This window comes from Nilaparvata lugens, chromosome 1 (assembly GCF_014356525.2).
Source record: "Nilaparvata lugens isolate BPH chromosome 1, ASM1435652v1, whole genome shotgun sequence".
Classification (NCBI taxonomy): Eukaryota; Metazoa; Arthropoda; class Insecta; order Hemiptera; family Delphacidae; genus Nilaparvata; species Nilaparvata lugens.
Window position 1 is genome coordinate 41,798,282 of NC_052504.1, and position 26,127 is coordinate 41,824,408.

The following is a 26,127-nucleotide window of genomic DNA, read 5'->3' on the forward strand; positions in this document are numbered from 1 at the left end:
TTCATTCAAAAAAATCGATTTTATTTGAGACTTATCACACAGACTGTCCTTTAGGCGCCAACACATGATTTCAGCTGATAATATAATACAACATAATTTACAACCTCTTCGGCAGCCTGCTTTGCATAATGTCTGTCTGCCTGCCTATTGTCTATCTGTAACATACGCGTAATTAATAATGCAGTACTACTTTTGATAGCAGTTGCTATGACGTTGGTATTATTATTCTAGGGATTTTGAATTTTTATTCCGAATCATTTACCCATTATGTAAACTATTTAGTGTGAAAAATGGATTCACATAGGCCTAAGGGGTAAGGATGGGTATCGATACATCGATGTTTAAAAACATCGATGTTTACTGTTCCATGTTTTTCACTTATCGATAGTTTTACCTAGACATCGGTCATCCGATGTTTTTCCCAACTAAAAACAATTCTAATAATTTTTTAATTTGATGTATGTTTTTTTTGTTCGAAGAGGATTATCTTGAGAGCTTATAGTAACAATATAGAGCAATAATAACAGAATATAATCTTTATCTTTGTCATATTTATTGTAGTATTCTGTTTAGTGTTTTTCGTGAATATAGATCACTCTTGTGAAAGATCTCGCGTAAGTTTGGACTTCCTGCTGATTGTTTTTTATAAGCCCTATCAACTGACATGAGTCTCATTTCTGAGAAAATTGCAGGAGCTCCGTAATATTCTTGAGAAAAAGGACAGTTACTAAAAAACCATGTTTTTCACGATTTTCTTAAAAACGGCTCTAACGATTTTTTTCAAATCCATACCCTGTATAGTTATTTATTAGCTCTATCAACTGACATGAGTCTTTTTCCTGGGGTACTGATGAAGGGTCCACTCAATCCTTGAGAAATGGACTTTGTAACCTCCTTCTCGTGCATGAGGTATGTAGGTACACGGTTTTTACTTTTTCTTCTTCCATATACCGTGGGTAGGTAGAGCAGTTTATAAAAAGAACACAGTCATAGTCAAGATATTTCATCTGTAGAACAGCTGTTTTGACGAATTTCAAATAATCATCGAATTTCACAATTTACATAAAGGAAAAAGTACTCTGAAAACAATTGTATATACACATAAGCAGTAGTCTGATCGTAGTTGCAAATATGTTGCCGTCAATCGTCATTATGTTATTCCCCTGAATTATTCTCGTTTGATAATGAGGCTTATAGTTCAATGAGCAAGGAAAGTTGTGTGAGTGTACCACACCAGATTTTTTCAATCAGGCTCTCTGTATTTTTATGTGAGACTGTTGGATACTCTTGAAGATTCGCATTACTTCTGTGTTCCGTGTCAAGGTTAGATACTATTGGGGTTTATAATCTTGAAATCCCAATTTTGAAATATCCACTACTACTTCGGCCTATTTTCATTTGAATAAATTTAAATTGTTTCCATATTTTTATATTTTAAACGGTTCATTATATTTCATAATTTCTCCGAATAACTCAATCAATTAATAATAGTATTAATAGGCATGTGGTAAGATATGTGATGATGATGGAATATGTAGGAAAATTTGACAATATATATATATATATATATATATATATATATATATATATATATTATTGATCAACTCACCGATATAATATATAGTCCTCATAAAACCGGTCGACACGATACGACAACGACATAATTATATGACTGTGTTATCTCTCCTTCACCACACATTCAGTGTTGAAGCACGTTCAGTCCTCAGCACATCATCATACGGCACGGTTCGACACATACCTCCCAAACGGTAAGATTTTTTCTTCACCGCACTTCCGAGATGTGACGTCAAACTAAATTGCCAAATTAAGGAAGGAAATAGGATAGGTGGTGAATGGAATTTGATATTTTATTTTATTTCGAATTACTTTATTTTTTTAATAATTTGGAAAATATTATCATCTGTAGAATATTTTTGTTTTTGGCCGAATCTATCAGCTGTATGGAAGGAGCGCTCTCTGCTATCGGAAATAGGAGATAATGAACTCAGAGATTGGCGCCTACTTTCAAAATTCTTTTGATTTAGGCTGTTTCTATTTTTATTGGAAAATATGCCGTGACAATACCTATTTAGAATAAATAAGTTTATTGAATAAGAGGTCGGATTATTAGTTTCTTAAGAAGAAAGAGTTTTTTACTTTCCTTGCCCTATTACCATAGGTAAGGAAAATATTGCTTCCTAAAAAAAATTAGGGTACCTTAATTTCAAGTTTTCTATACGTTTCAAGGTCCCCTAAGTCCAAAAACATGATTTTTGGGTGTTAGTCTGTGTGTGTGTGTATATAAAAAATAGAAGTTTGCATGTACATTGAGGTTAGAATTGCTTATTTACACTTTTAAATGAATCAATCGATCTAGAATAAATCGATAGTTATTTGATTCAATACCTAGCGAATCAGCTGATTGTTCGATCAACCAGTATAGGTTGAATTATGAAGTTTACTCACAAAAGATGTATTATATATATTAAGGAAGGTTTATGTATAGAAATACGGACAATTATTATTGCTATATGAATATTTATTACAATCTAAAAAGCACGAAAATCAAGAGTATACAAAACTCATATAAAAAACTAAATGTATATTATATGCTAACATCGTATATCGCGATTTATTTATCAAAATAGTTTAAGACAATCACTCCATATATTTATATAAAAACTTTTATTTATTTTTTTTCTATTATAAAGTTGAAGAAGCCCTGATTCTGAAACAACCAATTGTATTGAGTTTGCTAAATTAAAAGCCAATCAAAAAGAAGCTTACAAATCGTTCAAGGAAGAGATAAAATTTTTCTGAAAACCACTTTCTTCTGGCTTGTGATCTCGTCCTGAGAGGATGCACATGGAGTTTAGGGTTCTTTCTTCCTTTAAATTTTTAAATTATCAAGCCTATCCCTCTTTTAAATGTGAAATATTTGTAATTAATGTTAAATTATCTGTGAACTCAGTGTTGTTGAAGAGTTCTTAATTGTAATCAATTCCCATAAATACATTTTAATATGGAAAGAAATCTATAAGAAATCTGGACCACGCGCGAGCCCAGCAGAGACGAAAGGGACCTGCATAATTAATTATTGGAAATAATTACTTCAATCTACGAGACCGTCAAGAACATCATTAATGTGAGTGGTAGATCAAACGAGCTCGTTATATGGCCTTTCTGTTCATAGTTGGGGAATAAATCAAAGCGCAATATATATAAATTAACTTAAGACAAGGAAAATTCGCAACGTGTTGAGTGCTATAACATAGTTTATAAGAACGTTTTATGAATTTATTTGATATATGTAGGAAGCTTACTTCCATGCACGGCACGAACTCATTAAAAACCCTGAGATTTTATTTTATAAATATCAATTTTATTAATTATATTTGCTAATTGATCAAAGTATGTCATATCAAATCTATAGACCGAACAGGTTTTAAATTGTAGAATTCTGAATTGACTGGAAGTCCAAGCATCAGTATTAAGTATAATATATTTATAAATTTTAAAGCTCATAATTGTGAATGCTAGTAAACCTTGTGATAATTATTCAGATTTTAGAAAAGAATTTATTTAAGGTAAATTATAGATATAAGAAAATTTTATATATATTGTTTTATGGGAATATATTTTGTGTTTTATGTCAGCATACAAATCATAGAAGTTTATTTTATCCTAATTCATCTCGTGATATACAGTTTGAGCTGTCTTGGTACCAAGAAAAAATATTCAGCAGCATATAAAATTATTGAATCAATTAATATTGATCTTGTTAAGAGCATTCAGTACTTATCATCCTTTGATGATAGTTACATTGGTCTGCCAGAAAAAATATATTGATAATTATATTAATAAGGTTCCAGTTATATCATATAAGGATCCAGAGAGCTTCAAGAACTGGCGTTGTAAGTTCTAAGGAATTTCAGAAGGATAAATTGGTGAATACCTGTATTCATGACAAGCGTTTTAAGGATCAACTAGAAAAAACCATAGTTGGTCTTTATTATTCTCTATTGTGTACATGGTTACTGATAATCAGTCATCAACTATTCTTTTGATTTCCTCATTGGTATTCTTCAAGAACTTCATTGAAGCAGCGGTAAGAATTATTAATCACCAGTCATTGAACCCTGTGGTGATTAATTATATTTGGAAAATTCATGTATCTACCACTGAGCTAGAGTTGTGGTTTGAACCCAGCAATTTTGCGAGCCGGACGGCCTTAATTTTTTGTGAATTTATTCGCAAAATAGGGACTTTAGCAACTGCTCTTGCAAATATCAAAAGCACCATCTCACATAATGTCACCCAACCAGTGGGGCAAAGGTCTACGTCTTCACAATGTGTGTGTGTGTATGTGTGTATGTGTGTATGTGTGTTTGTGTCTGTGAACACGGTAACTCTATTCCTAATTAACCAATTGACTTGAAATTCCAAACTCAAGGTCCTTATACCATTAGGACCCGACAATAAGAAAGTCAATAAAATTCAATTCAAGATGGTGGAAAAAATGACGGATAATTACTAAAAAACCATGTTTTTCACGGTTTTCTCGAAAACGGCTCTAACGATTTTCTTCAAATTTATACCATGGGTAGCTATCTATAAGCCCTATTAACTGACATGAGTCTCATTTCTGGGAATATTTCAGAAGCTCCATAATATTCTTGAGAAAAATGGCGGATAATGAATAAAAAACCATGTTTCTGAGGTTTTTCTCAAAAATGACTTGACCGATTTTTTTTAAATTGATACCCTGTATAGATATTTATCAGCTCTATCAACTGGCATGAGTCTCCTTTCTGGGAAACTTATGGGGGGTCCACCCCATTCTTGAGAAATTGACTTTTAGGAAGTAACCTCTTTCTCATGCATGAGGTAGGTAGAGCAGTTTATAAAAAGAATACATAGTCGAGATATTTCATCTATAGAACAGCTGTTTCGACGACTTTTGAAAAAATCATTTAATTTCTCAATTTACACAAAGGAAAAATTACTCTGAAAACAATACATACACATATACAGTAGTCTGATCGTAGTTTCAAATATGCTGCCGCCAATCGTCATTATGTTATTCCCCCAATTATTCTCCCCTTTAAGAATGAGAAACACAGTTTAATGAGCAAGGAAAGTTGTGTGAGTGTACCACAACAGATTTTTCTTATTACAATTATATATTTCCTCAACATGCGTTTGACACTAATATTAATCTAGCTCTGGAAAAGAGGTCCTCATTGTGAGGAGAGCAGATATCCATATAAAAAAACTTAATCCATTTTCATTTCCTAAAAAATCTATCAGGTATTGAATGAATACGATATGAGTATCAATAATTGCTAAAATTAGCTTAGAGTTAAATTTCAAGACCGAATCTTCGGGGGTATCCCGAGAGGTTTCTGGCTAAACTATGGAGATGACAAATCTTGTGAACTAGAGTTGATGTATCTTTCTAGTCACAACCTGACTCCAATTATTCAAAAGACTGTTACTTGAATAACACAAGTCCAAAAATGCTGAAATTGCAGTTAGTGGAATTAGTGATTGTTAAAATTAGTGACTGTTAAAATATTGGAACAATAGCTCCGGATAGAATTGTAGTCACTTTAGCTCTTCTTGTACTTTTAAGTATTTCGAAATTTATGAAAAATACATACCAATAACTTAATCAACTTCCAAAATAATATTGAGTTCCAATGTATACCAAAATAATATATTTTTTTATTTACTATCCTATTATACTAAGCGAGCAATTTCTGTATATATATTTTTATCTGGTTATGTGGTTATATGGCTATATGGGTATATATTTATGTTCAACGGATCTCGATAACGGCTCTAACGATTTTCACGAAATTTGGAACAAAGTAGGTTTATGATATGAAGATTCGATTGCACTGGGTCTTGACCCTTGGATAACTCACTGAAGGACATTAAAAGGATAAATACGTCCTTGGAAAAACAGCTGGGAATTTTGTCGTCTGTCGATACCGTAATGGAAGATAGTGAACGAGTGCATCATAGTATATCTTTTTGTAATTGATGATGTGTTTGTTTTTTGAAGTGTGAATAAATTGTTATTTGATGAGTGATAGTAGCTTAACCTAGATTTTGATTTGGACTGTAGTATAAATTTGAAGATATTGAGTTATGAAGCAACAGAAAATTAGGTTTTTAATTCGAACAGGATCCCCATGAAACCTACTCTACTGTCAAATTATCCTTGTGAAGAGATATTTTGCTGTTTCCATAATTCTCATCAACCCTCTGTAATTACAAGTTGCGGATCTCGTAGATCAATACAACAGTTTATGAGCGAGTTCTCCAACCCAGGGTGTCACTAGTAAGGTACATGTCATGTTGTATACACAAAGTGTCACAAACATATTGGCAAATTCTTTCACACCACATTCCTCATAAACAGATGACAGATGATTTCCAGTTTCCAAAACTAAATATCGGGGCAGCGAGCTTCGCTCGTTATTTTTATCTATTGATAAACAAAACATAATAATTCTCTAAAATGATTGTGTTTATATTTTAGCCACACTGCACAGAAAGCAGCTGTTTTCCAATCCCTACGTAGATCTGAAAGATATTGTTTGCAGACGACTCTCGTCTGATGTCAGAACAGGTTTCTTTCTGGCTAAAGAGTACCCTTTCCGGCCGCTAAATTTCAAGTATGCTAAAACAGCTGATCAAAAAACTTTTCATTATTTGAGTTTATTATTCAATAATTAAAACATTTATAATAATATCATCTTATTGCCATTTGAAAGAATAAAAAAGTATAAACTCAACCTCCCACATAGTTGAACATACTCTTTTAGGTTATTTAGACAAATCAGAATAAAAAATAAAAATACTTGGACAATTTCCTGATATTCAGATTACCTCAGATTTGCTAGAGCTATGACCTTTCCCTTTTGCTTTCGGAAGTGCTTAATAAACAATTATTCTCATATATATGTATTATTTATTTGTCTGTGTGGCGAAAAATAGCGTTCGCACCACGGGCTAAAATGTTTTTCCGGCTCTTAATCTTTTCTAGTCCTCGGCCTACGGTCTCGGACTTGAAAACCGATTTCGAGCCGGAAAAGTCTCATTTTCGGCCCTAGGTGCGAAATATACTATATAGCTGGCTATACGTCAGCTTATGAATTTCGGGGATGCGATATTTTGATTTTCCACATAATCACTCGCTCACTTTTTACTATCCACAGACGACGAGAGTCTCAGCTGTTTCCCAAGGATGAGACCTGGTGCAGTCGAATTTTTATATCATAAACCTACTATGTTCCAAATTTCGTAAAAATCGTTAGATAAGAGCCGTTTTCGAGATCCATTGTACATGAATAACCAGATAGCCAGATATAAAAATATAAACAGTCATACAGGATAAATAGGATTTTCACTTTTTACAATGATTTTATTACTCCTTATAGTGAAACTTTTTGTATGTTTAGACAAACACTTGTATTTCTCCTCAACGCAATCAGCGATCTACTAGCTGCAGACCTCCAGCAAAACCAACAAAAGCTCAAGAAATCCGTTTCTAATAGAGTAGCATTGGCAAAACACTCTAGATTTTTCCTACTGATAGTGAAAAAACAATAGTTATGAGAGGTAGAGCATGGTCGACTTCAGTAGTTTACTGAAGGCGGTCTTGCTCAAAATCAATGCCAATTTTTCTTCAGAAAAAATGTGTGATATGTTCGATTCGTCCCTTTACAAGCATAAATCTTCACACTAAACCTTCGAAAGATCATATTATTATGAAAACTTCACATATCGTAATAAAATTTATACACTTTGTCAAAATTCATACACTTTACCGATACACTTATTAGTAATAAGTATATATAAAGATGAACATAATCTTAATGTGAGATTGGACTGGCGTGTACACGTGCTTCGTTTGACGCCACAGAGCACAGAGTATCCATCCAGTCATTTGTCAATTTGACAAGAGTATCTTATACAAATCATTTTTCATTTGTATACTAGTGGTATGTGGTGTAGATCTCACGATTTAATCCTGGCAAACATAATCGAAATCTGGAATTTGACAGACCCCGCGTGCATTGACCGACGTCACGGACGTTGAATCGTTTGAGTGTCATCCTAAAATAGAAACCGCATCCAGGTGGCGACTCTCGGCGTCTGATCAAAGCGACGCCGCTCAAACGTTTGACGGTCAAACGACGCTGATGGAATAGCAGCCTAACAGCTGGCTGCCAGCCTTGTTGAACGGAAGCCAATGCGGCATAATAATACAGTCGGCGGCCAATGAGATGGACAAGCCAACAAACGGCGGGATGACACAGTTCACAGCACTCCAACTCAAATAATCCTTCAAGCGTCTTCAAGGGTCACATCACACACGTTTGGCATAGATTACTTTTTGGATTCCATTTCTACGCTGTGAGTTGTGTGTATAAAGCAAGTAAAAGCAATTCATTAAACAACAGGAGCTGTAATAGAAGTCAATATTGTTTCTTAGAATTGAAGATTTTGGTTCAAGTCCAGAAGATAATGAGAAAATGTTAATTATATTGTTGTGGAATATTTGAAGGTACAGCATTTATTCTCTACTATCTGTTAGATTTCAAGTAAATAATGTCACCACACATTTCTCGAACTTGCCTACAGGGCTTGAAATGATAAATAACAAGCAACTTGCGCGATAAGATAATTCACCTATCAATTATACAATTTTTCATGTGTTTGTTCACAACATTAGACAGCCAAAGCCAACACAATATTCAATTGATAATTGCTGTCAATCAGCCAACTGAACCAGCATTACTTTGCCTGTCATGGAAAGATTCAAACCTAGTATTATTAGTTTTTTAGCAATAACTATCATTACTCTTACAGAAATGTGTTTTCTGAATTTGTTTCTTAATTGGATGATTCAATTTTCAAAGATTTTCATTTAACTGTTCTCACGAAAAGTTGAGGATGCTTGCCCCTTTCTTTTCAACTTCTATCAACACTGGGGAAAGGGCTATCTGCTTATGCAACGTCACTTTCCCAGGAGACACGGCTAGAGAACTCTTCTTTGTTGGTTGTAGTGTGCGGACGTGACTTGTCCGGTGGTTGAAAAATTAAAACTCGATATGATTGGATTATTAAAGGACCTATAAATATGTGATGTGAGTGTGTATGTTAAACGTGTGATTGCTGATACGAAACCAATGCTCTATCAGCTGAGGAATGAAACTTATCTGTGGATATATTTGGTGAGTCCGTTCCTTCTCTAAAAATGGCCATAAAGTCAGTGAAAGGAACGTTAGGTGGAAACTATTTATGACAATTGAAATATGTATCATTTGCAGCTTTGTTATGTAGGAACAATTTGGTACGGATTGTTTTAAAATGTCAAAGATCAATATTGTCTACTGTTCTAAATTTTGTTGTTTAAGAGGTGGTAAATATGAATCAATATACGTGTTTTAAGTGAGAAAAATTCAATCTTTCAAATCTGTCATACGTGTTCATACTGAAAAATGCTTTTTAATCGTGCTGGAATGGCTATGCTAGTTACTCGTGCTAGATGATCGAACTTGAATAATTTCTGTGAGAGATGGAATTGTTAATTCTATTCAATAATCTCCCTTTAAATAATTACTGTCTCCAATGTAGGTGTGATACAAGTATGGATATCCAATCCATTATAAATATTGAAGTGGTAAAAAAACTTTTTTTCAATAAAAACCTATGAAAAACAGTTTTTCTGTTGTACCTGGATTATAAAAGTATTTCTCTACCACTTCCGTTGATTTAAGTGATTAAATAACAGAAAGTCAGACAGTTGAATAAGATTCGTCAGTATCAAAATATAAGTTTCCAAATGTTAGGAGTTGAACGCTACAAAAGTAAAAGTTGAGTAAACTTTTTGACAATTGCAGCATTCAGTACAAGGTAATTGGATGGGAGTACACTCAGTTACGATCCTTCAACGCTGAAATCCAATTATCTAAATGTCCTTGCTCTCTAATGGTTCGCAGATGTAATTATCAAGAAAGCCATGGTTTGGGTCGAGATTATCATCTCTTATTCAGATTCTCCCCAAGTTTTAGGAGCCCACGATTGAAGCTCACTTTTTATGTGTTTCTTGCATTTTCTTAAACTCTTGCGAATAGTGGATGTATGAATATTATCCAAAAACTCCGGTTGAATCTAATGTAATCCACTATATAACTTCCTACTTCGCAATAGAAATACTTCTAATATCAATGAGCGAATGAATGTTTATTTTATTCATTGAGTAGGTGGAATGGCTCTCCATAGTTAAATTAGGACTTCTACTTTGCAAAGAGAAATAGAAGAGATAGAATGGGAGAATTGAGAACAATGAAAAAATCTGTTTTTTCGGGAACTCCTGAAAACATGTGATTATTCTACCAAATACTATCATGAATAGAGGGAGAATAATAAACAGGTAAAATCAAATTAATGATAGAAACATTGTGATGAATTGAATTGAAAAGTTAAAGTCAAATGAAACAGAACAATACTGATTGTTGGAAATAACTCTTTGCGTCTAAGGCTGAACACTTAGGACATGCATGTCCCCCAGACATGTATACCATGAAAGTATGGTATATGTCGTCATGCAATGTTGTGTCATCACAGCGAGATGCTTCAAGCAAAATTTTTTGAACTTAGGTTTTTTCATCTACAATTTTTGTTGTTTATTTTTTCTTCGCTGCTCTAAGGTTGAATTAGTTTTCTATCATTATAATTTCTATTTTCTAGTGATTTATTTTTGTAAATTGTTGTTTATTTTATGTTATAAGCCTCTCGCTGATTACAAAACATGAGTGTGGGCATGATACACATGTATAACACATACACTATCATGTTCATTATGCATGTCCTTCCGTTAGTGGCCAGCCTAAGGGGGGTCACCAACGACAGGGAAAGTTTGTCGAGCATGTGTGAACGGAAAATGTCTTCACACGAGAAAATACATTAACACAAAGGACTTGAAACGAAAAACAGCTGATTGATAGCAAATTTTATCATAGCAAAATAAACAACCAATAGGTCTAACAATGAATAAACCTCTGGACAATTACAAATTAAGATTATTTATATGAAAGTTAACTCAAATAGCCAAAATAAACAACAAAAAAATCGATGATAAAAGAAACTAACTTATAAAAAACTTGCACTATAACAAAATTAGAAGCATGCGTGTACATTTAATGTTCAAAACACCTTCCCCGACGTTCGAATTAGGTACATTATGATTCAGTACGGTATTGACTCTGTCACACTTTATGGCCAAATCAAGGAATAATTCAATGAAATGAATTATTGCTATTTTCAAAAAACAATGAATATCAAAGAAATTCTGTGGATCAATGTCGACATCACAGAATAAGTTTTATTTCGTTAGCATTTGAACTTGCAACTATAAAATATGGGAAATGGGGAAATTACCAATGGGGAATATGAATAATTACCACAATATCAACTTCTCAACTACACAAAAAGTGAAATCTGCTGATGGAATCATAGACTGAAGAACATCCCTATGGATCCAATAAAATAGAGTCTCGCTGGGGTAAATTAATATAATCTGTCCTATGAAATTCAAAAATATTATTCCCAGTTGAGAATTTGCTATCCACTATTAAAAGCTGATTAACTAACATTAGAGCTGCTTTGCTTGCAGCTTCATACAGCCAGTAGCAATTTAAAGCAATAACTGAATGAGGTCAAACTACAGAGGTAAACGTGGTAAACCTGAATTGGAATCAACATCATAGAAGGGATGTATGAAGAAGGAAGAATGCTGAGAGAACTTTTGCTCTCGATTCAATAAGAGTCGGAGCCATTTCTCATTCATCGCGTTAAATACTGATTCCTCCTCAGGAATGCTCTAATTTGTTTGCCTTTAGATTAAATGCACTTCAAGTTTGTTCGAATCTGATTTTAATTCTTCCAGAATTCAATTTAGCGCTGAATGTTGCTTGAAAGTAATGAAAGGGCAATTCCAACTCCTGTATTGGTGATTTGAGTAATGTTCACAAATTCTCTTTAGTTCAACCCTATTCAAGTTTTGTGTTTTGTTTTTGTATGCAATGCATATTTCCTCTACATAATTGAAAAATAATAAAATCTCTGCGATTTTCATGTTCCTATAATTCACAGGAAACATGAGTAGAAAGTGAATATAGAAACATGACCATCATCATCAGGTGACAGCTAAACTGGTTTTATAAAATCCTGAGATATTCCAAATTCAGAGCTCATCACTATTCGAAGTTAATTTCAGCACTGAACTGTAAACACAAACATATTTGAATATTCAACTAATGAGCAATCATCTCCACACTTTCAATATATGACTACATCCATAGTGTGACCATGTTAGTGTGAATTGGATTATGATTTCGAAATGTGCTTCCTTAGTTGTTCATGAAAAAATACTGCAGTCTAATGAAATTCTAGAAATAATATTTTTTGAGAAAATTAGGATTCTCAAGGGTTCTCTCCCAGCTAATTGTGTGTGGCGAAAACTCATTTTGATAATTCAATGAATAATGGTGAGAGAATTATGACAGAGCAGAGACTTATATAAATAAGGGAGACGTTAGTAAATAATAACTTCGATCAATCACGATGGTGATGATGATGATGGAATGAAATAGTTGTGGCTCGAATGTTTGAAACTTTTCACAGCACAAGCTCATTCTGATGGATCCACGGATGCTCTGAATTGGTTTGAGTGAAGGATGGAGATATTGATGTTGATGCTGACTGATGAAGCCACGCAATCAATTTGAAAGTAAGGCTGGAAAGTAGTTTATATCAGACCACATCTCTTGAGATGAAGTTTCATTATTAAGACAACTTCGCTTCACTTTTCTGCGGTCTGGAAAAGAGCGGGAATTGATGACGCTTGGCAAACAGAGTTCCCAATGCCATATTCAATTCATCTCATGTACCACACCCGAGAAGTCTGCTACTTTTCACTGGTTGTCTTCAAGCCAAAATTCATTCGTGTAGTTGGCCCCTCGAAAAATAATATATAAGGAAAATATACATGTAATAATTTATTTCTAATAAAGAATGTTGTTATCTACGTGAAATATTGATAAATTGTATAAATGATGAGAAGTTCCAAAATTGAACTTATGTAATTAAATACTTTGATTGAATCATAAGAAAATTGGGGGAAGAATGTATCAAATAATCATTGGAGAATTAATTTACGTGATCCTTTTCCCAATAAATTAATCAACAGTTGAAGAGAAGGAAGTCAGTTACATAAGATCTATACTCCCACACTTAACATTGTTAATTTTCTATTAAAATATTCAAGATGAATATGTTCTCAACAACTCCACTTGATCCAATTTCTCCAAATCTTTGGTATGGATCTACTTATTCCTCAGTTATCCTCGCCCAGCGATGGTCACGCGTCATTGTAGAACAAAAAATTAAAATTGAGATCAGTGATGGAACCGTTTCATCCAATCAGAATCCACCTCTTTGTAAACAATATTTTTTAAAAATAATAAATCATAATTATTTCTTAAAAACTGCAACATCTTTCCTAATAGTTTGAGAAAAGTAATGAATGGAGCATTAGAACTACCTACGTCAGCCTGAAGTGAATATTTTACATCCGTATGATCTTTCTTAACATTATTTCAACTTCAACTAGGAACTTATGTAATTAATAAGCACAATAATATCAGCAATATTATTTCAGTGATCATTCTTAGGGAAGGGCGAAAATAAGAATTTCAATTCCACACTTTCTCAAAATACTTGACAGTTATGTATTATACAATATCAATCGATCAAACAAAAGAGCGACCTCACCACATCAATCAATATATCGTATGCCCTCATTCAACACGTTCGTCGACATTATTATGTTCACAGTTGCTCCTGCTATTGACACGGTTGTCACTTGGTTTGATCATTGAGCGGGAAAAAGTGTCACTAACAAAGTTTGACAGACTCTAACTGAGGTCGATATCAAATAATATAGAGCTCAGTGTAGTATGTCTACACACCACTCGATCACAAACATAATTGTTGAATGAGTGAGAAACGGCTATGGTTCAAACTGCCAGCATTCCTTATGAATAATATCAATGCTTCTCATTTGATCAATGCTGTTAAATTGAGGTGAATCGCACTATAGCAGCTTGTCACCTGCAGAAACAAAAGATGGGCCTAGACAGAGTATATATACGAGTAAACTACAATCTACAATCGTAGTTTACACGAGAGTGGAAATGGAGATGAGAGCTGCATGGCACTGAGTGCAAAATGGCTTTAATTAATTGCCATCATTTCACCTCACCATTGTAATTGGAAATCATGAATCATACTGCAAGATGAATTTTCATGAGAATTCGGGATGAGAACGCAGGAAGCATACGCGTTAGCAGCATATTGCTCAGCTTGTTCAAATATAACAATCTGAAATTTCCGCTACATTAAGAAAACAAGAAATTTTTATCGTTGTAATCTCTGTTCCGTCTGAATGGAATATAATGTAACTCTGGTTGCTTTCAACCAGAAATGTGCAAAATAAAGTGGAATCAGATGGCGAAGCGCTGGAAATGTTTTTCCGATGTTCACTTTTGTAAAAATATCTTAGCACAGCCTGGAGGCGATTGTGCGAGTAAAAGATATTATTCTGGGCCTGGTCTTTCGACCTAATTTACAAAGGGCATTCAGTTCAGTTGACTCTTTGTTACGATCAGTGTCAGCACACAATTTTTTTTGTACTGCGCTCATTGAATATAAAAGGTCGATCGTTTCAATTTGAAGTAATTCACTAGAAGATAGAATGTGATTTTCAATGGAAAGTCCAAAAACTGTATTCTCTAAATCGATTACAAATGTGTACCAGTTATCCAGATGGAATCGATGAATCCAGATCAGGAAACCGTAAAAGTTCATCTATTTTTATATCAACCTTAATCTTAATTGTACTACAATGAAAGACTTTTCTCTATCCATAACCAATTTCTTAAGAAGACACAAACGAACAGCGAAAGATGAACTTATTTTGATAAGTTATATTGAATACATCTCAATCAGTCCAAAACAGTTAGAAGAATTTCCATCTTCTTAAATATCCCGTTAATATTTTACCAATTATTCAACGTTATTCAAGGTACTTTGAAATAATATTCAACTGATTTTTTTCATATCATCAATGCATATCCTACTGAAAATTAATCTAAAATAACTGAGTAAAAGTTCAAAGAATGTACTCAAATATTATTGACTTACCTGCATTTTCTTCCTCTGCTGCGCAAAAGTCAAACATATTAATACCACGGAATATCAAATTGGAACAAATTATAACAATAGATAAATGAACATGCAACAGTCACACTAATGATTAATCTTTGCATTAAAAAAATAATTTGTCATAAATACTCTTGAAGAGATGCAATTCCATGGAATGATGGTGTGCAAGATGATTAGAGGCGATATAATTATACATTATATGTATTATTTTAGTTGATTAATATTCTGGATTCCATACAAAATCATAGATCATCGCATTCAATCGTAGTCCTCTATCGACAACTTTTGAATAGAATATTCTCAATTTAGAATAATGAATAATGATAATAATAAAGAGAAATGAATTATGTGATAATTACCAATTATTGGTCTCAGTGTAAAATGTAAGGTTTGTATGTATAGAGTCCAATGATAAATCTCTGAATCTAATTAAAGTTACATACGTAATCAACAAGTCTAAAATTACAATCGAGTATAAACTCATACAAGTTTCTGATATATAGATATTATAATTGTTTCTTGTCATTGTTGAACTCATTCAACTAGGGGTGGAAACATTCCCAATTACCAGCTCAATCATTGGAAATAGTATAGTGGGATTTAGGCTATAAAGTCAGTTCAAATAATAGGAGGATATTGCTGCCACTCCTTCTCTCGTGGCATCTCTTTTGTTGTCTCCTGTTGCCTTCATGCTTTCTATCATGGATAGCTGTGATACAAGTCAACCCGGTTTATCTGATAAAATATGAATAAATTATTGAATCTTGTAATAACTATCAATTTTTTACTATTTGAAAATTCATTAAAATTTTTTTTCCTTCCATGATTCAATAAAGAATTTCCATTACAGAGATTGAATATTCGGGTAGTTCTTCAATTTGGAATAATATATTATTCCTTCATAGCCTGAAACTATTTGGCAACGGTACGGGGTTGGAAAAGGTGAACAAACCTATATATGCTTCAAGGCTGTGCAAATTCTAAAAATACACTTTCTACTGGTGATATTCATCAAAGTTTCTCGATTTGTATACCTACTATCAAGCTATCAAAATGAAATAGTTTTCTCAGGAAAACTTTTTTTTCCGATCATTACTATTTGAGATATGAGCGCGTAAAGTTTAAATTTTTGGGCCAGAAAATTTCATTCAAGCTCGGTAAGAGATGATTCCATGAGATTCAGAGGATAGATTGATTCTTCATGGTATTGTCGATCTAGTAAAACAAAATTTTCTGAAAATACTGTATCAATTTTTGAGAAAGTTATCCAATTTTCCAAAAATGACCGAAAAAAACTCAACTAAAAGTTATTATTAGTATAAGTTTTATTAGATTAACAATACCATGGAGAATCTATCCTCTAAATCTCATGGATTTATCTCTTACCGAACTTAAATAAAATGTTCTGTCCCAAAAATTTGAACTTTAGGCGCTCATATCTGTAAAAGTAATGATCGGAAAAAAATATTTTTCTGAGAAAACTTTTTCATTTTGATAGCTTGATAGTATACAAATCGAAAAACTTTGAAAAATATCACCAGTAGAAAGTTTATTTTTAGCCTTTGCACAGCCTTAAAGAGAGACAAGGATAGCACACCAATGTTGATCAGGTGCTGACTTTATAACGTGAATCTCACCATGGATATGTTGAATCCTAGATAAAGGACACTAATATAGGACATGAATTTGATATGTTGAAATAGAAATAGATTGGAAATGTAATAGAAATGACTCACCAAATTGGGAGAGCAGAAATTATGTACATCTAACAGTCGTTGGTCTCTCACTTCGGCATCAGCATGAGTTGTCACGAGCATCAGCTATCAACACAAACATAAATTCATTCAATTAACAAAAAACTTTTCCAGAGTTGAAAATTTACAATATTGATCTACTACGGAAATACGTGAATATAATGAACAACTTATTCGATAAAATCGATTATCTTAATCATGATCTCATTTATAATCCTATGGAATATGAATTGAATTCAACATAGGTGAGTATATAGCAGCCGAGTTTTTTTCGACCAACAGTAGTTAAATATTGTAACGAGCAATATCCATATTGAACTCTGCTACTGTGTGATATTGTGGGCTGTGTATTAACAATAATTGTTTCCGCTGGAAAACAATAATTTATTCACTTCACTTGACTAGTACTATACAATTCTACTGATCACTCCATGCTGATTTTATACAGCTGATGTGCAGGTACAGGAGGGATTTCAGGAATCAAGCTTTATATTGAGGATTTGCAATAAGCGAGTAGAGATGAAGTTGATCCTGTACGTCATAGTAATTGATAATGAATAAATAATAGTCTTAAATTAACTCATCAACAAAATATTATGATATCTATGATTCAGTCATTTCAGTATGAATAATGATAATGGAAAATAATTCATTAGGATATTAAAGTTGAGCATTACAATATTATTAGCCATATTAGCTATTAATGACTTTTTTATTTAGTGCTACTTTTAAATAAAAATAAAACTAGAAATCCAAGTACCCTTTTTAAAATTAGATTCATACTTGGATTTCTATTTTTATTTATAGCTATTATTGACTATACTCGGACTCTGATAGTTCAGCAAGTTTCAACGTACTATCAATCTTTGATGAATCTGATGTAGTGAATGATTACGTTATTTTGGTTTCTTTGATTATAGGATTCATGTTGTATCAAACATCAAAAACCAGTATAATGTAAATGAATATAGTATGAGATTCATGATTAAGAGCTGACTTTGAAAGCTCAATCAGTTGAAGCCAGAGAGTATCGAATGTAGCAATGTAGAATGTAGAGTATAGAATTACATTAAGATTCGCTCCAGCCAAAGAGTGTAGAATTACATTGTAATAGCATTAATGAAATATATTCATGGGCAAGAAGTAGGCAGAAAATATGTAGGCTTGAATAATAGTATCAAGGAACGTCATATTATAATTTGGAACTCGGTCATAACATAATTTTTCTCATTATTCATTACCTATTTAAAAGAATTCTTCTGTGTATGTGCTTATACTCATGTGTATTAAGAGCTTATTTTGACATAAACAAGCATGGAAATCGTTATGAAAGATATATTAGTTATCAAATGAATATATTGTATAACTTATAATATTCAATGATTGTTGACAGAATGACATGTTTGAAATTATGATTATGATATCATTGATTATTATGATACTCATTAGATTCATTGAGTTATAATATAATCACGAAATCAGTGAATATGAAGAGATATGATGGTTATTTGATGATTTATTCATTTCCGTGGATACATGACTGAATAACATGAAACTGATCTGAACCTATCCACTCATCAACTTAATCAACAATTATATCGTTGATTGTTCCAGACACTTCCTGGAATGGAAATATTGTACCCTGTTATTATTCATTTTAGCTTCTCAAACTCATCTGTTGATGCACAGATGAAGGGAGAACTTCCTGGAACGGAAATATTGTGACCTGTTATTCGATTAGCCTGTATTTATAGAGAAATTTGTTGCCACCTCACCTGTAAATTATTTGAAACACGAAGAGCCTAATGATGCGCTGTCAAGCATAGGTGATGTGATTATGATGTGACCTACATCCCTTTCATGCCATATTCCTAACTGATTAGCTACTTATCCTGCAAAGGAACGAGTCAAGGTTACTAAGAAATAGTATTTTTGAATGTTATTCATATCTATTTCCAAAAATCCTCTTCAAATAGCATTCATTGACATAATGTAGGCTATGCATGTAAGGGAAGTTTTCTTGATTTGAATGAAGAATTTATAGGAATGATTTGAATGAGGGAATATACTGGAATAAATTCATCCTTGAAATATAATTCAACTTTGAAAAACTTCAACATGTTTTGATAATTAGGAACAATATAAATGTTTGAGAATAACTGGAAATTCCCTAGTATCAAAATCCCAAAGTCAATGTAGAGTCTTTATCGTTTGTCTAGTAATATAAAATATTTTGTAAACAATAATCTTCTGCAGTGACCGGAAAGTCTAACCAATGGATGAGAACTAAAGTCTTGATAAATTTGATTGAAATGGTTGCATGTAATAATACTGCTGCAACCAGTCCAGATGAAATAAGATGAGACTTGGCATTCTACCCGAAGAGATAATAGCGTTACAAATTTTGTAAAATTGCAACTTTCATGAATTTCTTGTACAACCATACCACGGCACTGCATGTGAAATATCATCTCCGATATTTCAGTGGTGCTAATAAGGTTTAAAATTGAAATGTTTTTTTTTTAAATATTTTGTTTTTGATATAAATGTTTATATAAATATAATTTTATATCAATGTTTTTGAAAATATGTGCGAGAATATATTATTTTGATATGAATATCCTACTTATTACGATATCCTTATAATCTGAGAGGAGTGATATTTGAAAAAAAAACATTTTTCTTAATTTTTCAATTATTTAAAATAAGACATTTTCTTTCCAATCTCTTTCCAAAGGTTTCCAACCTTTAAAATTTTTTAAGCACTACTGAAATATTGGGGATGATATTCTACATACAATTCTATGGTTATTGAAAATTCTAGAAAGTCGCAATTTCACAGAATTTGGCAACGCTGTTATTTCGATGGGTGTAGGGCCAAGTCTGAACTTATTTCATTTAGACAATAATTTTATTCCTTGAAGAGAGGAAATCACAGGGAGAGAATATTTAAGCTTGATTTCCAAGTTGTATTGTTCTCTTTATTGCAGCTGTCCTCCACTAATGTTTCCTCTCTGATCAATCAGGAGAAGTCAAGAAGAAACTACTGATAAGTAGCCAAGTACATCCTCTTATGTGCACGACTACTGGAGGATTGCGAGAAGTGTCGGACTGTTGATGTCTCATGGACACGAATAGAAGCGAGACACGAATAGACTTTTGAGAAGAGACAATTATGAAATAAAGTAATGAAAAGTACAATAACAAATGTTGAGAGTAATAAGAGATTTTCTGTGAAGGAAGAGCCTCATAACACACGTTCGGGAGGATTGAGTGTTGATCGAAAAGATCGATACTGTCTGGTGATAATAGTTGAAGCCGGGTGAGTTTGTGCCAATCAACAACAGAAGGGTTATTTACGATAGGCAATCACCGGAGTATAAATTATTCTCCAGTAAACAACAATCTCTCAGGAAATAAATCTTCTGCTTAGGGGCTATTGAACTGACGACCGTTTGTCTGATGACTCGAATCGTAATTTCCACTTACTGTTGCAGTCAATTCGAATTGATTGCATTGCTGTGAGTATTGTGAGAAAAACTCTCAGTCAGATGATGATCTTTTTCAGTTATTGAGGATTGAAAGCTCTTAACTGAGAAATCCACTTCACTCGTAGTAAGCAGCTCAAATAATATAAAAACAAATTTTATTAAAACAAAATATACCCGCTATCGTATTGCCATAAACCATAGAGGAAAGATAGTATAAGAAGATATAGCATGATATAGGGCGTTTATGTTACACATTTTAGGGCCAGTTTCCAAGCTTGGGATTTAGGTAAATTCTAGACTTTAAACAGTCAATAGTTGCAGCAAAATAAATCTTTATTTCTATAATTGGAAACGTTTTTCCTTGACGAAATGGAACATTCCTAAATTCGAAATAGCTGAAACTTTACACTATTTTCTCTCTATTTTATTTTGTGTTCAATTTTCAGTTTTTCTAAATTCAATTTTAACGTGACTTCGATTATGACTACCCGTTTCGGAAAGGCAATTTTCTGACTCCAGCTGTTTAAAGTCTAGAACTTAGCTGAATCTCGAGCTCGGAAACCGACCCCTTATATTGTTTCTCCAAACTCCTAGTCCACGTACTTAGTTCTTTATCGTGAAGCTATGTGATAGTGGTATTCTCTCATAATGTGCCGTCCATATACTTTCATCCGTCCAAGGCAATGATAATCAACAATAGTTAACAATATTCCGCTTGGAATTACAATGAAATTTGGAACACGAAAGTCCTATACCTTGGGGTATCTTCTTATACGGAATCACTCTACGTTGTATTGTATTGTAACTTGTGGCATAGTCAATTCCCTCGCCAAGAAAAATCACTTATCAGAGCTATCTATAACAACGCAGTAATTCTTTAAGATGTCAAGCATTGTATTTTTGAGGTTTCACTGTATCATACCAAACATAGAAATTCCAAGGATTATATAATCAAGCTTATCTTTAGTGCTTATTGGGAATCCGACTTTAAAAGTGTAAAGTGAAGCCTGCTTGTGCATACTTTACATGAACATCATAGGTTTTATTTTCATTTTCATGAAAGGCTGTTTTTGAGTGTTAAGTCTAAAGTACACTCAAATTACTAAACCTTTTTTACGGGAACGACTTAAAAAGTTGGGATTCCGTTAGACAACCAATACTTCTTTGAATCGAGTCGAGTGATATCAAGTGATTTTAAGGAATCATTATATCAATTAACGAACGAGCATCGTACTTTTTTGAGTGAGATCAAATAATATGGTTCTATATGCTATCGGCTAAGTGAAGGAGCAGCGATAGAATTGATTGAATGAAGTCGTTATCACATTCTTTTTCAATAAACGGCACTGACCATGACCGAGAAAGGGATATCCATGTTTTTAGAACACAATCCACGGTGTTGTCAATGAGTTGTTTGTATCACTACAACGATTCTGTAGTGATGTTTGTCAGCAGGGCCGTATTGTGTACATTATCGCTGAGGCTTGACTCGCTTAAATCTGCGGCAAGAGACTGTTAGCACACCATAAATCACTCTCCCACGAGACGTGTAGACGATTCCACCGGCTGATAGCGGGGACCCGAAACCTGTCCTGCGACCTCACTGCACACGTGCACAGAGAGCGGCTTTCAGAACTCAGTAGAGCCAGAACCAGAGCGCACTCCCTGGGTGCACTTCGCTCAGTCGTGCTGTTGTCGTCTGTCGTGAAACTTCGCTGATATCGAATCTGCTGCTTCATAACTTGCAAACACCCAACACCCCTCCCAACTACAGTTGTCACCAAGATCGAAATCAAGCACGCCTGCACCAGTTGGTCAATTGCTAAGGCTGCAACGAGTTGCCAACCCAGATTGCTTGCATCGATTCCATGTGAAATGAATGAGAGTGAACGAGAAGTTTGTCAACGTGCTAGCAAAGTGGAGCTGAGTAGGTGGATAGGGAAACAGATAAATCAAGTAGTAAAAGTTGCTTATTCCAACAATATTGTATTAGTGAATGCAGGGATGCTCACCCCATTGTTTGGAAAACCATCATTTCTGAACCTCCTCTAAATTACAAACCTCTGTGGGTACCCCCGGTTAATGTCTTGACTTGATCAGTATCTATCGGGCCCACAACTCCCTTTCAATAATTATCGATCAAAGCGTTTGTGTCATACCACTTGAATTTTGTTTCATTGTGTCGCGTTATTTTTTTCAATAACGGGTTGCCCTGCTTGGCTGCAGTCGATAGAGCATGAGTAATAAAATATAAAACCCTGGTTGTGGTTCTTAGAATATATATTATACCAATTTCTTATTGGCTCGCCCAGGAGCTCCCGCAATTCTCTGCTCTTGCCGGTTACTGACGTCAGCTGCTCCAACAGTTCACAATTTCTGTGACTGATTTGTCGAAACCCGCAAGTATAGATGCGAGAACTTGCACTGCTACAACTTAATATTATAAATTTGAGACTCTTCTGGTCGTATTTAATGATATTGGATAATTTATATAAATCTCTGGAACGTATTATTTCCAAAGATTCGACTATCAATCCTGTATATCGCTGTCTAAACCAACTTATTCGGTGAAGAATATAGTCGGATGGTAATCTTACCAATACTTCAATACTGGTAACTAGATAGATAAAATGAGATTGGTCATGCATGGAAGTGGGTAAACAAATAAAGGATACACCATACAAATTGATACAAGTATATTACACAAAAATCAACGAATAAATAAATATAGATATATATAGAGCAACAAGCAAAAAACAATAAAAATAAGAACAAATTATATAACAAAAAGAAGGTATCACAGATTAGCTCACTAGTTTTTTAGCACGAAACGTTACCATGTGCTTCTTAAATCATTAACCATATGCTGTTTATTGAACAGAGGCTGGCTCAAACAGCACTCTGGTTTGTGGACTGTATAAATTACATCGAGAACTTTTGGGTTGTCTGGCGTCGGGTAGCAAGTTGAACAATTAAAATGGCTAAGTGCACAATAACATAGGCCTACCTTCATGTCCAAATCCTCCTTGCTTCCAGGATCCCGGGTCCAGATCACGATACGAGACGAGACGACACTTGTAATAAATCACAATAAATCAATAAATCAATAAATACTTGTAATAAATCAATAGATCACTTTGCAAAAATCGACATTATGAGAAGTGAGCTGTTCGATTGGCTGTCAATCGGCAACTGGCTGCGATTATGCTATACGCATCACCACTTAATTGCCCCCTCCACCACACAACGCCAGACAATAAAGGGGAACATTCATAATGTCCAAACATATGCATTTATTTTATGCAGCTCAGATATCGACTTGCTGTTGCTTGTCGATTAAAAATCTCAATATATATCTTCTTTCCAAATTAATAAAACATAATCAATTGATAAATCACAAATCTCAAATATTAATATATATATATCATGGCTTAAGGTTCGGCCTCTGATGGAAATAAGATAAATTAATTTATCCCGTGAACATGAGCTTCATTTAGCCTATACCTTTATAATAAAAATGATGATTGGGTGAGCATATATATATATTACAACATTAAATTTAAATATTTCTTTCATCTGTGCATCCTCAGATATGTAAATCTGATATAGTTCTCAACTAGTAAAATACGTTTTTGTACTTTTCAAGACTTGCACAAGTTTTATATTAATTTCAATATTTATATAACCCTTCGACAAGCTAGCTTTTTAGATCTTATTTCACTCGAAGCACTGAGGGCGCCCTAGATTTATATATTTCTCTATAATTATCACTCATGTGCTGAATTTCTCAAGATGATGGTGGCGATCCGAATTTCCTGTCGTCCTGGATTTTCTGGTGGCTGAAGTTGTCTTCTCCAAGGGAATAAATAAATATCTAAATGACTTACACTTTAATACAGCATCACTAAGTCTTATACAAATTGATTAATGAATTCAAACTTTAAATCTTTCAAACGTGCAATTTAACAAAAGGGGACTTGTGCTCTATAAAATTTGGTGGCGTTCCATGGTGGCATCTGGCAAGCAAGTGGGCTCTGATCTACCCCTATTCTCTACAATCATACTTCCATCTTCCAAATTGGCATACATTTAAATATTCCACTACTACATCATTATAAAAATCAAATAGTCCATGCCAATCTGCTAAGCTATTACCTATATCTTAGGTATTACATTTTATAATTACTCGGATTACATCCGATACATGAACTGAGTAGTGATAGCTTATAAATTCTTATCATTTATATAAAATCGGGGTGTTATTTTTGAATCGGCTCGTTATTGCCACCCATCAACTACTGCAATTTGATTGGTTCATCTAAAAGTTACAAATGTATTCATGCGCCTATTGAATATACATACTTCCTTAATATTTTTATTTATTTGATGTATTTTGTACATGCTCATTTTATACAATACATTTTTATAAACCTTTCAAGTTGTGTTTCCATTTACAATAGCATGCCATGTGGTTACCAAATCCTCTAGTTGAATGCTATTTGTTTACAACAAAAATTTGCCAAAGGTGTCTGGCTAAATTTCAAATTACACGGCTTGATCGATTATTTAGGTTGCCGACCAGTAAGTGTTATAGCCTAACCTCAAATTCCAACATTTTATATAATATAATAAATAGCAAATAAAATTCTTTTCTATTTGGCTGTTCTAATTTATTGTAGCCAGGATACCCGTTATTATCTAATCTTTCACTTGTTGCTATCACACCCGGCGATAATAGAGCAGCTGTTTGCTCGAGACCTATAAAATCTGTTCATTTAGCGATTTTGCTTGCTTATCAAAATTAGTTAATTACAATTGTAACAATTGAAATCAATAACTTACTATTTTTTTCATTATCTCTATTCGTATAGAGATAGGTGATTGATGAAAGACATATTATATATTTGTCATTTCAACAGAAAAAATCTGGTGTGGCACACTCACACAACTTTCCTTGCCGTTATGAAAATTGATCACCTGACGCTAGTGTACTCGCGCATCTCAAGTCTACTATTCAAAGATATGAGACAGCTGGTGATAGGTCAATAACGCTGGAAACACACGAGGTCTGCTATCTCTTCGTATGAATGATTTAATAGAACCAACAGTTGCCAACAGTTTGCAATTTAATAATCACATTTTCTCGGACACACACACACACACACACACACACACACACACACACCACACACACCACACACACACACATACAGACCAATACCCAAAAACCACTTTTTTGGACTCAGGGGACCTTGAAACGTATAGAAATTTAGAAATTTGGGTACCTTTTTTTCGGAAAGCAGTACTTTCCTTACCTATGGTAATAGGGCAAGGAAAGTAAAATGACTTGGTCATCAAAACAATCATCTCATTTCATGAGAATTATTGAAGCCAGACCAGAGCACTGACCTCACATTACTCCTATCTTAAAATATATTATATCTCGTCTGAGTGGGGAACTTTCCTAATAATTTATGTTCTACAATTTTTCTTAAAAAAAACTATATGAGTGGTAACTATCTTCTACCAAACCAGAAATAAGCTTACTGTGGTCAGACATATTTCATTTTCGCCAC

General features: G+C 33.6%; 1 protein-coding gene across 3 annotated transcripts in view; it reads right to left on the bottom strand.

Moving 5' to 3' along the window:
- The window catches only part of LOC111044247 (reversion-inducing cysteine-rich protein with Kazal motifs), a 430,802-nt gene that overhangs the window by 143,834 nt on the left and 260,841 nt on the right, over window positions 1–26,127 (bottom strand). For 2 of the 3 annotated variants that reach the window (XM_039434204.1, XM_039434188.1), the window contains 2 exons: window positions 17,043–17,126; window positions 15,286–15,300 (listed from right to left, as the gene is read on the bottom strand). In XM_039434204.1, the coding sequence (XP_039290138.1) occupies window positions 15,286–15,300; window positions 17,043–17,126 (99 nt within the window). The remainder of the gene's footprint in view (window positions 1–15,285; window positions 15,301–17,042; window positions 17,127–26,127) is intronic. The other variant, XM_039434199.1, reaches the window with a different exon arrangement.